We start from the raw sequence: 13,526 nt of genomic DNA, 5'->3' as shown, positions 1-13,526 counted from the left end.
TTGAACCATTCAAAATCTTAAGTCCAAGCTTGAAATAATATATGAAAAGACAAAAACTATAAAAAAATTAATAAATATTTATAAATTACATTATAAATAAATATTTTTATGTATAAAATATTTCTAAAAATTGAATACATGTAATGTCAGGTTGGTTTGGTTCGGTTTGACTTTTTTTTAATCAAAATCAAACCAAACCAATTATGGTCGGGTTTTTCTTCCAATACCAAACTAAGTCAAACCAAACCACTAGTCGGGTTTTTTTCTCGGTTTGACTTGGATTGTCGGTTTGGTGCTATTTGTCGGTTTACTTTGTACACCCCTAGTATACGCACTGTTGGTTTTTGAGACTTGCAAATGACCTTTTTGGGGTGGTCTTTAATTTTTGTCCATCAAAATGAAAGTGTTTAACTTTTGCCCTTCGCCTAAAACCTTAGAGTTCCAGGTTCGAACCCCTGCTCAGGCGAAAATTAAAAAAAAATCGCTAGGCAGAGGTTGGCTACAAACTCTTCCTTAAGGCAGAGTTTGCAGGCAAATTATGCTTGATGAGCAAACTACGCAGGGTAGAGTTTTGCGAAAACATGCCTTAGCAAAACTCACCTCAAGGCAAGTTCTGCGCCTGCCCGAATTTTTATTTTTTACTAAGTGGGATTTGAGCCGAATTTTTGGGATATTAGGTGAAGGACAAAAATTAATGACCACCAATGTGGAAGGAAAAAATAAAAGACCACCCGAAAAGAAGGGCTGTCCGCGGAAAAAAATGTTAGCTCCTGATATTATGGATCTTTCTGACCGCCCCGTTATTATAGCCTTCTGACACTTATACCATGGCTTGATTAGGATTTTCTTGCAGTGTAAAGGAAGCAATGTATTTGCAAAAGGAGGTTCTCATTATACAAAAATCCAAGGCCGGCTAGAGGGTAAAGCCACTAAAGCAATTGCTTTAGGCCCCCCCAAATTGAAGGCCCAAAAAATTATTATTATGTATTATTTGTACATTATAAAATTATGAGTAAAAGGAATTAGAATTTATATTATATTTTGAAATGTGATAGAGGTTATTGAAATAAATAATTCCAAGTTTATACTCTTTCCGTCCATATTTATGTGATATTCTTTCTTTTTTAGTCAGTTTAAAAAAGAATGATATTTTTTCATATTTAATAAAAATCTAATTTTAAACTTTTCTATTACGTAATGAGATGATTTATTGCGCGAAAATTTTCGTTGCTTGGTTTGCTTTCCTGAGTTTTAATTCTTTTCTTTTAAACTCCTTGCTCGATTAAATACGCTTCACATAAATTAGAGAATAACAAACATTATGCAATTAATATATAAAAATGAACAAATTGATGAAGACTTAAGTAATTTCAAAAAGACGAAGTCGCTTGTAGAGTTGATTATTTCTTATAAATAGTGAATTAAACCATTTTTTAACTTCAAGATAGACTTTAATCATCTATATCTATATAAGGGATGAAGGCTCAAATTACGGAAATTATTGGCATCTTTAAAAAAAGCCAGTATTAGGATTTATCTTTTTCTTGGATTTTTTGGGCTTTTTCCCATTTTAATTAACTCTTTTCTTTCAATTATATCTTTTTGTTTTCCTTAATAGATCCATTAATAACCGTTTATTTTTACCAAACACGTACCAGCAATAATTCATGACATTTCGAAACAACCCCACGGTCTTCCCCTTTTCCTTCACCAATTACCACTAACCCTTCTTCTCACAAAATCTACATTCAATTCATACCTCCATAATCACATCAACTTTCAGCAACAAACAAAAAAAATTAATAGAGGAATACAATTCAACCCATCGGTTGCGGTATTTTAAAGCAAAAACTTAAGATTTTCAATTATAATGGCAGGAGAGGCTAAGAAGATATCAGTAGAAAAGAAGATTTTTACCCTCTCTGAAAAATTTCAAAAGGTATGAAACTTCATGTTTTCTTGGTGTTTGCTATTTTCCCTATTCTATTTTCCCTTCATCACTGACCACTCTCATATAAAGGCATGACATTATTTTTTCTCTTTGGTTTATTATTGTTATTATTTTATATTTTTTAATGTTTCAGGTCCTATGTACTGCAATTTCATCGCAACTGTGCCTTTAAGTGAATCGTACTACTTTAATTTAACAGTATTCTCATTTGTAAGGTATGTATACTCATATCCTCATGCCTTCTTGGTTTTCAGTAGTTTACGTCCATACTTTATTTGAATTTTTTGCTTACTTCTATCAATCATGTAAATTGAATATTTGTTAATCTTCTTCATTTTCATATTCTTTAACAGTTCAACGTTGTATTATTGTGCACAATAGAATAGTACCTAAGTAATGTATAATTATGGCAGGCGAACCAAAAATTCAAGGGTTTTTTTTGTTCTTCTGCGAGATTGAAAACGTTGAGATTCAACAAGATCAATCGCTTCGCTTTTCCAGACTATTTCATGGGAATTTTATTTTATTTTAATTAGTATTTGCATTTTGAAGAGTTTTGATTAAAGCAAGAGAAACCTTGATCCTTCCTTGGGTGTTCCTTAAGTTTTTCTTTCACTTTCCCCCCCTTTTGCTTCTTGCTTAAGATATGAATCATGGCGAGAAAAAAAGCTGCACGATTTTTGCTTCAAGAAATCCTCAGGGACAACTAGCTAGGAATAATGTTTCAAGCCAAGTGAGACGACTTTGATTCTGAAAATTCTGCAATATCTATCTGGGTGGACTCCTGTATATTGTACTTCTTCTGCCTTTAGACTATTTCCCAAGGTAGGGAAGTTACAGATATGTGGTATGGAAGAGAACTTCAGAAGTAGTAACAAGAACAACCTCTTCCATGATCTTTCATCTGGATTTTACCTTGATCCACTACCTTTGTTCCTTCCTCGTGCTGATGCTTTTCAACAAAACCTTAAGAGTTTAGCTTTTAAAAAAAAAAAAAAATGCGGTGGAAGGATTTTAGCATTATCGGTTATAAGTTGCCTAAACTCGAGGCTCTTAAATTAGCATATGTTTCCAGCAAAGGCAATGACTGAAAGTATTTGAGAAGGATTCCCTCGCTTGAAGTTTTGCTACTGAAAGGCTTGGCCTTTCTTACTGGAGAGCCTATGGTGATCACTTTCCCTTGGGAACTCCGCCAAGCGGATTCAATAGGACATTGAAGATAATCACGCAAGTTCTTTGGAGGTCCCTATCAGTTAGGCCTGTTAGGTGTTTTTTCTTTTACTTTGTTTACATTTTAGAATTGTTACTGTGTATTCGTGTCCAATTTATGAGCTTGATAACTATTTGTGACTCCCATAAGGCATGAATTTTGCTCCTCAATTTACCTGCATATATTTTTGTAATGTGTGTTTGCTTAATTGAGAGTCTTCAATCTACCTTGCCAAGGAAGAGGAAAAAGTATATCCCATGGCCCTACAGAAGTTGCACGAACTTATTAAAAGCTTCACAAAAACTGATGGAAAAGTTATGCTCTAATAGAAAGATATCATATCTACTGGGTTTAGGACATGCAAGAATGACAAACTAGCATAGATATTCAACAATTTATTTTCTAGAATATATTTAGAACATCAAGCAATAGATATTTGTCAATGTTGTACTACAGTAGATGTACTCTTTTTATTTTAATATCATGAATTGTTTTATTAGTAGTTTTGGTTAAGTGGGCACTTTCAAGATCTGATAATGATAAAAAAACTCTCCTTCTTCCTGTTAGCAGATCATCCTTTTGACAAATTCAAGAGAGAAAAGAGACTTGGTCTTGTCTTTCTCTTTGTTTATTTGAGAAAAGAGTGCTTTTCCTATTTTTTATTTGAGAAATTGTTCAACTAGCAAATTTGAGAGTTCTGCCATTTTATGAATTGGCCTTTGGGTGCAGATCTTGCAGAAAGAAGTTATTGCATAAAACACATACGAGAGCACTATACAACAATCAATGCAAATTACTGATGTATTTTGTTGTAGTTCTATTAAAAAGGTTGAATCCTCGAGAGCTATTATGGAGAAACCTTGCAATATAACAAGCAAAGGTGATCTTGGGGCATTGACAATATTGGAAGCTGAACTCCTAGACCTAGCATGCACTATTGAAGATATAGTTGACTCGAGATCAAATCAAGTTTTCCTGGCAGAAACCGCAGAGGAACGAATCAGTGCTTTGTGACTAAATCTCCTCTTGGAACAAGCAGTAGAATGCATTGATTCCACCATGAAGCATTGGATGGCAATAGGAGGCAGGTACAACAACATCCAAAATCTGAAAGCACAAAATTTGTCTCCTGCCTATGTATCTGTACATGCTATAGAGCCCGAGAATATGATGATTGGCCATGAAAATGAATTCGAGATGATGTAGGATCAACTTGGTCGAGGAGAAAGGGAACGGGAGGCATCGGCAAGACAACTTTGGCTAATAAAACCTACAGCGATCCATTAATTCGGCCTCACTTTGACATTCATGCAAAAGCTATTGTTTCACAAGAGTATTGTGCGAGAAATGTACTCTTAGGCCTTTTCTTCTATAAGTGATGAACCTTATGATGAGCTAGATGATGGCAACTAGCAGATCGACTGCAAAAGCTTCTAAAAGGCAATACATACTTGGTAGTCATAGTGACATATGGACTAAGGAGCTTGTGATATAAAACAATGTTTCCCAGTATGTAATAATGGAAGCCGAATTCTCTTGACTACTCTGAATATAGAAATGGCTTAATATGCTTGGGAAATAAATTCCATTAAACTGCAGCGGATTGCCGCTAGCAATTGTTGTGATCATGGTTATCAAAACTTTGTTGTGATCACCTTTGAGCTTCTTTTGTTACCTAATTTTATTACTTAAGTTAAAGAGGAAGAAAAGAAAAGGGAGATTGACTTTTAAAAATATAAAGAGTATGAAAGAAAAAACATTTTAAAAAGGAAGAAAAAGAGGAAAAAGGTATTATTTCTAAAATTTGTATATTAAAGGATGATTTGTAACATAATGAGGTGAATCATAACCGCGCGAAGCGCGGGCAAGTTACCTAGTATTATACTAAAAGTGAGAAACTTTTATCTTCAAAGTTAGATTATAATTTTGTTCTTATATTAAATCAAAATGTAGTAAATAAAATAATTAAATAGTAATATCTAAATTACATTAAGGTTAATTACACGTTTAGGAGCATCAATAAATTACATCAATCAACATTACATGTCAACCATTTCATTGCTATACATAATTAGGAGAATTGGAAAGAATGCATTGAACATTTAAATTTAGATTAATTAATTATGATGAATTGCTAAACGTTTCAGTTTGAAATCAAGGGGTGGTATTCAACTGAAGAGTCCTATTTAATCTCATTATTATTCCGCCGTCTTTTCTTCTTCACTAATAATATTATAAATACTCACCTTAGTGGGGCTAAAAGAAAGGATCCGGGCTAAAAGAAAGGATCCTGCAACCAGACTTTCAAGCATTTTGTTCATGTAGGGCTTTCATCTTTTCTCTTTTTGTGTTTTTGGTGCATAAGTTTTGGGTTCTTGTGGAATTTTCAAAGTCTTGGTTGATTCAAGTGGTTCAAAATTTGTGTTGCAATTATGGTTTTGGGTTGTTGTGGAATTTTCAAAGTCTTGGTTGATTCAGGTGACTCAAAATTTGTGTTGCAATTATGGTAATGTAATTATTCTCCACTATTATATGGTATAAATTGTAATTTTAATTTTATTGTATTTGATTTTTGATGTGTATGCTTATATTTAATTTGTACTGATTTTTTTAATGAAAATTCAGTTGATGATATTGCACGGATGGTCATGTGAGCAAGATTTTTCTCTCGATTATAAATCAGAATTGAGTTTCTAATATGTGGGAAAATATTTTGTTTTTCCTTTTAAAAATTTTGGCCAAATATTTGATTGATAGTATGAATTCCTCTAAGAAAGATTAACAAAAGAGCAAGAAAAAGCGATTTGAGTTGTTGAGATTATTTGTCTGCAATTTTCTTATTTAATGTTAATTTTATTCTATTTCACGTGATTGTCAAATATCCAAGAAAACTAAAATTGATAATTTATTTATTATCATTACTGTTGAACTTATTCGTTGGATTTAAATGCATATAATAGTATACTCTTCAATTGTGAGCTTAAATTTTTCTCATTTTTTAATCATATAATTACTAAGTGTAGAGAAAACATGATTGCTATCGAAATATCAAATCAAAACACAATTTAAAGAATAAGAACGTCTAAAAAATGTAAATCCTCATCTTCCGCATGTTGTTTATGTTTCTTCAAATAGGCCATCCTGGAATAAATAGTCGTAGCTCATCACGAAATCATAGTAAAGTATATCTGTATAAAATGTGTTTATACAATTGGGAATTCAGTTGGACCCACTTTTATTGATATAAGAAGCATGGTTATTAATTCAAATGGAACGAGTAAGATATGTGGTGATTATTATGTGGTGATTATTAATTCCTTCTTTTTTAGCTAAGATTTGAAATCTTTAAATTAAGTCAGTAGGGACAAAAATTTTAAAAAAAATTGACTTATGTTGTCCTTATAAGTCCAAAAATTAATTTAGTTCTTGTATAGTGTTTGTCCATTAAAAGTATGCCACTAAATTTTTTGCATATCATCAAGTTACTATATAAACAAACTCGGAGTTACAAACATAAATAGGTAAATATTGAAATGTACATTTCTTTTTCAATTAGTAATATTGGAAATATGTACACTCTTTAGAATCTGGTCACAAGTCCATATTTAGGCCAATTAATACATGAAACTTTTTTTTTGTCAAAAGCGGTTATGAGACCCTCAAATTTAATTTTGTACCTTTTAGTTATGTTTTAGAAAAATGTACTATACTGGTGATAACTTTAACTTTTCTAAAGATTTATGCGGACATACACATGTTTTAGCATAAGTAACTTCATGTATTTCATCTTATAATTTGCCTACAAATATAACAAAAATTTCACGGCAAAATTTCAAATATCGTGCAAAAAAATGATTAGTCAGTAGGGACAACAATTGACTTATGTTGTCCTTATAAGTCCAAAAATTAATTTAGTTCTTGTATAGTGACACTAAATTTTTTGCATATCATCAAGTTACTTATAAACAAACTCCAATAAATAGGTAAAGTGCATATAGATTGGAAAAGTAAAATGCTGGGTAGGTATACAAAGAGCAGACCTTCAAATTTAATTTTACCTTTTAGAAAATGTACTATACTGGTGTAATTCCGTTTAACTACACATGTTTTTAAATTCTTATAATTTGATATATAATCAAATTAATCTTTTTATACACATTTTATCATAATTTAGTGGTAAAAAATGTATCAAATTATTTTTGACATCTATTTAGTGGTAAAAAATTAAGGCTGTTAGATTATGACAATTTATAAAAATATTATCTTAACTGTCAATAAATGTTTCTTATACAATATTTATTAAAATTTTAATGAATATAGTTATTAAATATCTCTAACGGTGGAAACTAACATGTGATTAAGTGAACAATCAAGATCCATGCAATATGGTCTGTATGCCATCTATACAAAAAGATGAAAGAACTTGAATAAATGTGTATAAAATTTCATTAGAAAAATTTAAGGCCTCTCGTAAAGATTTGGCTTTAGGCCACCGATTCCTTTGAGCCGCCCCTACAAAAATCTATAAGAAAATCACTACCGCTTTGAGATATAGATCCCGAGTAGGACCTAAACAATGAACTTTTCTCTTCGACAACATACAATCAAACTCAAATGAAATGGCTAATAAGTAGAAGGCACGCCATTGTAAGGATCACCAAATGCTGCGACATTGCCCGGCCTTGAGAATACAATCTACAAAAATTGGAGCACCCTTAAGTAGTTTTACTTGTCTAATTCTGGTAAACAATTTCAAGAATTCTAGTAAAGAATGAGAATAAACATTTTGTAAAGCCTGTGAGTTAGCTAAGTTTTTTCTTCTTCTGGGATGTGAAGTTTGACACTGTCAATCTCATTGTCAATCATAATCACTTGCTCTTAGATAAAGTGGTAGCATTATTTGGAAACCATCTTTAAAGTGAAGATCAAGGTCCATTTGGTATGAACTAAAATGTTTTAGTCCATTTCACAGTGCTTTGAGTGTCTTCAACCAACATCAAAGAAGGTATAAGAACTTGTATCCTTGTGCCAGAGAAGTCATTTTCATTACAACTCCTTGCTATTCTATTGCTACTTATCCAACAAACATATAAACATTAATTTCACTCTTAGCTGCTTGCATGTATCAGCTTAGCGGCATACACATACATGGGGGTGGAACTAGAGGGGCAGAAGGGGGTTCATTCACTGGAACATCATACTATATATACAAGCTCCTTTTTTTTATTTTTTATTTTTTATTTTTTATTTTTTTTTATGCATATATAGTAGATGATGAACCCCTTGGTGAAAATCTTGTGTTCGCCATTGAGAACACACCATCTCTTCTCATCAGTTTTTTTATGTCCAATCAAACAAAAGAAAATGACATAAATAGTTATTTTGCCCTACGATTTTCAAAGGTAAAATAATGTACCTGATAATCTCCTAGCGTGCACGTTTTGAATCCCGCAGCGCAGTAGTCAAAGTAGTACTCCCATGTCCTGATGAACTTGTCATCGAATCCCAATGCATGAATTTGGCTAGTCACGAAGTTAACAAAGCTCCACTATTAGAGTCTAGAAATGATCTATGACTTTAGAACAAGCTACAAATTGATTCTCAAACAAGTTAGACACAATATAGAGGCCTATTGATTAATCTTCATCATGTTACCTTTGTTTTTCCAGGAAGTTTTTCCGCCAGCATCTGAGTGTTTGGTAGTAATGGATTCCTATATCTTCTAAGTGCTCAACACTGCATTTGTGTCATTTGTCAAATGGTCTTTAAAGAGATAGTATGCTAGAGCGAAATCACAAATGAACTCTTTGTTACCATAGTCTGGATGCAGCAGCCATAGCTGATGTTACTCGACTTAGTGAAGGCAAGCATCCGCCTGGGAATATATACTCTTTTATGAAGTCCGAGCTCTGCCTGTATTCATCATACCTCTCGTCTGGTATTGAAATGAACTAAGGAAAGCTAACAGCTTGTGAAAAGCAGCACATCGAAACAAGGGCGACAGAAAAGTGAAGGGAATTGAAGAACAAAAGTTTAATTCATTACCTGCAGGACAAGAAGCCCATCTTCTGCCAGTGCAGATTCACAGCAAGTAAAGAATTCCTCCATAAACTCATGACCAACAGCTTCTAACATCTCACTGAAAATGATTATTGGTACAATTATCACACTGGCTTGACTTGTAATAAGTATTATGAAATGACCTAATTTAGCTGAAAGAAACAACTTACCATGATATAATCCTGTCATATCTGGACATATTTGGCAACTGGCGATAGTCACATAGGAGAAACGTTATATGATCCTGTGAATACATTTCAATTGAATTTAGTTAGTACTAATTAAAATTGTCCGAAATTGGCTTCAAGTGTTTAGTAGTTCATAAAGGATGTTCTTCTGTGAATCTCAAGGATAAACGAGTTATATACCTGAAGGCCTGCTTGCTTAACACTTAACTGTGCATACTTCAGTTGCTGCTCGGAGAGAGTGATACCGGTGTATTTACATCCTGTTCGCTTAACAATTTCAACAGCCAAACTTCCCCAACCACATCCAATCTCTAAAATGTGATGTTCCTTGCTAACTTTTGCCTAAATAGATTAGAGTCCATCAGGTTAGGCTTAAAAATTATGTAGAAATGAAGGATTATTTACTTTGTTTGATGACTTACTTTTTCAATGAGAAGAGAAATCTTCCTCTCCTGTGCAACTTTCAAGTTTTCCTCTTCACTCTACAATTATAAAAGAAAAACAAATCACCATAAGAATGAGATTAAAGAGCATGAAAATGTAATTTACATCAAATTTTTGAAATTTGAGCTCTTACCTTAAAAATTGCACATGAATATGTCATTGTCTCATCCAGAAAGAGCGAGAAGAGTTCATTACTCTGGAGGAAAAATAAATAAATAAATATACTTATCAATCTACACTTGAAACCATAAGCCTACTTAAGATGAGAAAGTTACAGGAAAACAACAGGAAGTGATTAACAGTACTGTAACGACAGGCAAAAATCCACACACACTGAGAATTTCAATGTTAGTATACAAGTTATTTACCAGGTCATAGTGACGAGAGATATTCCGACGAGCCTGAGTCAGCGTGTTTTGATTTGAAACATGTCGAATGAAATATTTTGCAGATGACACTGCAGCTGTAAAAAGCATAGGGGTCCACCAGCCTCTGGAGAGCAAATGTAAGGAAAAACGTTTAAACATATGAACAGAAGTTGCAATGTCCTGATTTCAGTTTCTATAAACTATTACCTTTTTTTACTAGACCTTGTGACAGATGCTTTCAAATCTCTGTTGTTAACAAAAATCTGTAAAAGAATTCAGGATGCCGATTACCAACAAAAAGCTATTGACAAAGAAATAGAGTCATCTCCTCACCATGAAAAGATTAAGAAGACCTTCGTTCTTATCAACAAATGAGAAGTCCCCTTGAATAAAAGCGTCAGCAAGGCCTAAGTCGCCTTGAGTTGCAACCTGTAAGAGATTCGTTTATGTCAAAGAACTTGACCATATCAGAGAATCCTTCGATTTTTTCTTCTTAATGACTTGATTATTTGTATGAGAGGAAAAAAAAAAAAGAACTCCAATTACCTTCCAGTAAAATTGTGGCCTATGAACTCTAAGAGAAACTTTGAGAGAGCTTTTCTTCTCCGTTCCTTCGAAGGTGAACATTGTACCCCCTTCTTCTAAAAAGCTGAGCGTAGAAAATATATAGTTCAAAAACAATGTATGCGCGATTCATTTACGTTTTCAAGTACATAAGAGAATAGCAAGTAACAGGAAATTTTAAGCAAACGAGATTCGTTGAAACATACTTCCTCAATAAAATAGTTTTGGCATCTTAACATGTTATAAGATGAGGAAATTGGGTGGATAGAAAAAACTTGCTGTTAAATATAACCATTTTTCGATTAAAACTATACAACGTGAAACTATTATAACTCACATTATGCATCCTGTTGCAATGAAACTCTTGAGAAATCTAGTAACGAGGAGGCGTGCTCCTGTTTCTGGCCAGGTAGGTACCATGTGTTTGTGATTGTTCAGGACAATGAAGTTTCTCTTAAGCAAACCGTGTGCAGCAATAGCACCTGCCTGAGAAGGAGCAGAACTATAATATTATCCACACATTGTGTTTTGCTCACGGATTTCATTCTTCCTTTTGCAGAAAACTGAATATATATACTCCTATTATTTTCTATTTATCTTAGGAACATGTCTAATGTTTCAAGTTAAAATCTGTTGATCTTGTTATTAGCAGAAATAGTACTACCTTTAGTCCATCCTCATGGAAGCCATAGCCTGAAAATATTGCAAAAAATATAACATCAATAAGCTGTGAAAGCCAAAGTGGCTATAAAATTTGTACACTAATGGAAGCAAATATTCAGGATTCAGGATAATCTCGGGAAGCAGATTAAAAAGTATAAGCTGTATTGCGATGGACCAATGACATCAGTGAGTGTGTGCTATCTTTTAAATTTGCGTAGAAGGAACTATTGAAGTGTAACATAAGTATAAGCACTATATCAAGTTACAAGGAACTCTGTAGTCTGTATGGAAAAGGATTTGTACCTTGATATGCTCCACAAAACCAGATTCCTCTCTTTCCTTGGATTTGATCCAGCTCGGATGAAGCTATTGATGCAGCAACTGAGGGTACTGGGTGGCCGGTGGTCCACTTAAGCAACGTATGCTCCGGTGTATGAGGAGGATTAAGAGTTACACAATAAGGTCTCTCTGTCTCACCTAGGTTCTGTTGTTTTTATACATTTCGAAGATCAGAGGAAAGTTAACAAGAGAAAAAGACTTCCTCATTGAAGAACATTAGAATAGTTCTGAAGCACTGAATCAAAGATCAGATTTACATGGCACACCTGGAGTATATTGAGCCAATATGTCACGCATGCTCTATTGTACATGGTTCCAAGAAAATTCCATGAGCTCCACGCTGCTGGATTGCGAGGCAGGAAAGTTTGGTCACAGTGAAGGAAAATATCACTGTCGCAAAGGAATAGGAAATGAGCGTGCATGTTGACATTATAAATCTTTGTAAAACTATGGCAAAAAATACCAACTACTTTCAAACCAAAGAAAATAAGATGCATTCTCTTCAGCATAATATTCTGCTCTTCACGCAATGTTCATGAGATAGAATTCGAGAAAATGATCAAATGACCCTTAACGCATAGGAGTTGGACCCTTAACAGAAATAGTCCATAATGTATGCCGAAAGTGGACACTTTTGATCTTAATCCCCTAAAATTAATGGTACAAGTTAGAACAATCACAAATACCTTTTTTGATTATGTATCTACAACAAGAACTCAATCTGTAATCTTGAATAATCTCATTGTAATACTACTTCTTAACATGGACATATATTTATGTCCATTCTGTGAGGAATAAACCATGTATACCATCAGTATCAGCCTAAAGGATGAACTTTTCGGAAAAGAAAGTAAAAAAGAATGACAAAATCAAGTTCAAATTTCTTAAAGAAGAGGCAACGAATGAGTAAATCAAGTTAAAAAGTGTTTAAATTATAGGCGCTTAAAGTACCTATAAACATATTGGAATGCGCCCAGTATTCTTGTTTCATCATATGTTGCCTCTTTGCCTAACAATCTCAGAGTATCTGGAGCATGTGCAGCCATTATGCATCCATCAAAAAGTTCTTTGGAACCATCAGTGCAAGCTACAGTACAACCTGCAAGCACTCTTTCTTTTACAGTTAGAATCATGAGTATTTCCTAACTATGTGATGGTAAAAACATAGCTGATAAAAGTTTTTTTCTTAGGTAAAATGCTAAAACTAAACCAGACCTTCTTCATTTGTTGATACAGAATTGACTTCACAACCCGTTCTTAGTTGGCAGCCTCTCTTCTCCAACTCCTCCTTAACCTGCTTTTTATACCCATCAAATAAATCAGAATGATGCTAGAAGCTTAACAAATCATTCAAGAACCCAAGTTGTTACTAGCTTGCAGTTTTTTTCCCGTGAAATCAGATAAATTTTGAAGTACTGTTAGAATTAAGATACCACCTTGTTTACATATGTATGTGATCTCCATCTAACAGTGAGCCATTGAGGGCGACCAAAGAGCTGTAAAGAAAGAACAAAAGCACTCTTAAGAACAAGGACGACAAAATGATATATAGAAGTATCCAGATACAGTATTCTGTGGACCATATTTACACAAAATATGCTTACAGAACAGTATGAGAATTCTACCTGCAGAAGATGGTGGTTCCGACAGAATGAAAGGATGGAATAAGCAGAAAAGCCCATTACTCCGTCCGAGGGGCAGGACCAAATTGAAGCACATATTGGAACCTATGGAACATA

General features: G+C 33.5%; 1 protein-coding gene and 1 long non-coding RNA gene across 8 annotated transcripts in view; one reads left to right on the top strand and one right to left on the bottom strand.

Moving 5' to 3' along the window:
- Positions 1 to 1,981: 1,981 nt before the first annotated feature.
- LOC132036985 (uncharacterized) lies at positions 1,982 to 4,780 on the top strand. Its single transcript, XR_009409730.1, has 3 exons — positions 1,982 to 2,166; positions 2,365 to 3,193; positions 3,891 to 4,780. It is a non-coding gene; the product is annotated as an uncharacterized LOC132036985 (long non-coding RNA).
- A 2,715-nt stretch (positions 4,781 to 7,495) lies between these two features.
- LOC132036253 (uncharacterized) overlaps positions 7,496 to 13,526 on the bottom strand; it is a 131,623-nt gene continuing 125,592 nt past the window's right edge. For 3 of the 7 annotated variants that reach the window (XM_059426653.1, XM_059426723.1, XM_059426580.1), the window contains 21 exons: positions 13,413 to 13,514; positions 13,224 to 13,283; positions 13,003 to 13,081; positions 12,739 to 12,886; positions 12,054 to 12,177; positions 11,752 to 11,932; positions 11,450 to 11,478; positions 11,123 to 11,271; positions 10,768 to 10,870; positions 10,555 to 10,650; positions 10,429 to 10,484; positions 10,222 to 10,345; positions 9,987 to 10,049; positions 9,832 to 9,891; positions 9,590 to 9,751; positions 9,392 to 9,465; positions 9,207 to 9,300; positions 8,976 to 9,112; positions 8,817 to 8,897; positions 8,578 to 8,683; positions 7,496 to 7,856 (listed from right to left, as the gene is read on the bottom strand). In XM_059426653.1, coding sequence (XP_059282636.1) covers positions 7,785 to 7,856; positions 8,578 to 8,683; positions 8,817 to 8,897; positions 8,976 to 9,112; positions 9,207 to 9,300; positions 9,392 to 9,465; positions 9,590 to 9,751; positions 9,832 to 9,891; positions 9,987 to 10,049; positions 10,222 to 10,345; positions 10,429 to 10,484; positions 10,555 to 10,650; positions 10,768 to 10,870; positions 11,123 to 11,271; positions 11,450 to 11,478; positions 11,752 to 11,932; positions 12,054 to 12,177; positions 12,739 to 12,886; positions 13,003 to 13,081; positions 13,224 to 13,283; positions 13,413 to 13,514 — 2,100 coding nt within the window. In that variant the 3' untranslated portion in view covers positions 7,496 to 7,784. The remainder of the gene's footprint in view (positions 7,857 to 8,577; positions 8,684 to 8,816; positions 8,898 to 8,975; positions 9,113 to 9,206; positions 9,301 to 9,391; positions 9,466 to 9,589; positions 9,752 to 9,831; positions 9,892 to 9,986; positions 10,050 to 10,221; positions 10,346 to 10,428; positions 10,485 to 10,554; positions 10,651 to 10,767; positions 10,871 to 11,122; positions 11,272 to 11,449; positions 11,479 to 11,751; positions 11,933 to 12,053; positions 12,178 to 12,738; positions 12,887 to 13,002; positions 13,082 to 13,223; positions 13,284 to 13,412; positions 13,515 to 13,526) is intronic. The other 4 variants (XM_059426927.1, XM_059426861.1, XM_059426999.1 and 1 more) reach the window with 2 other exon arrangements.

This window comes from Lycium ferocissimum, chromosome 1, assembly GCF_029784015.1.
Source record: "Lycium ferocissimum isolate CSIRO_LF1 chromosome 1, AGI_CSIRO_Lferr_CH_V1, whole genome shotgun sequence".
Classification (NCBI taxonomy): domain Eukaryota; kingdom Viridiplantae; phylum Streptophyta; class Magnoliopsida; order Solanales; family Solanaceae; genus Lycium; species Lycium ferocissimum.
Note: the sequence above shows the minus strand (reverse complement) of the source record. Positions and strands in the feature narration are given on the sequence as shown.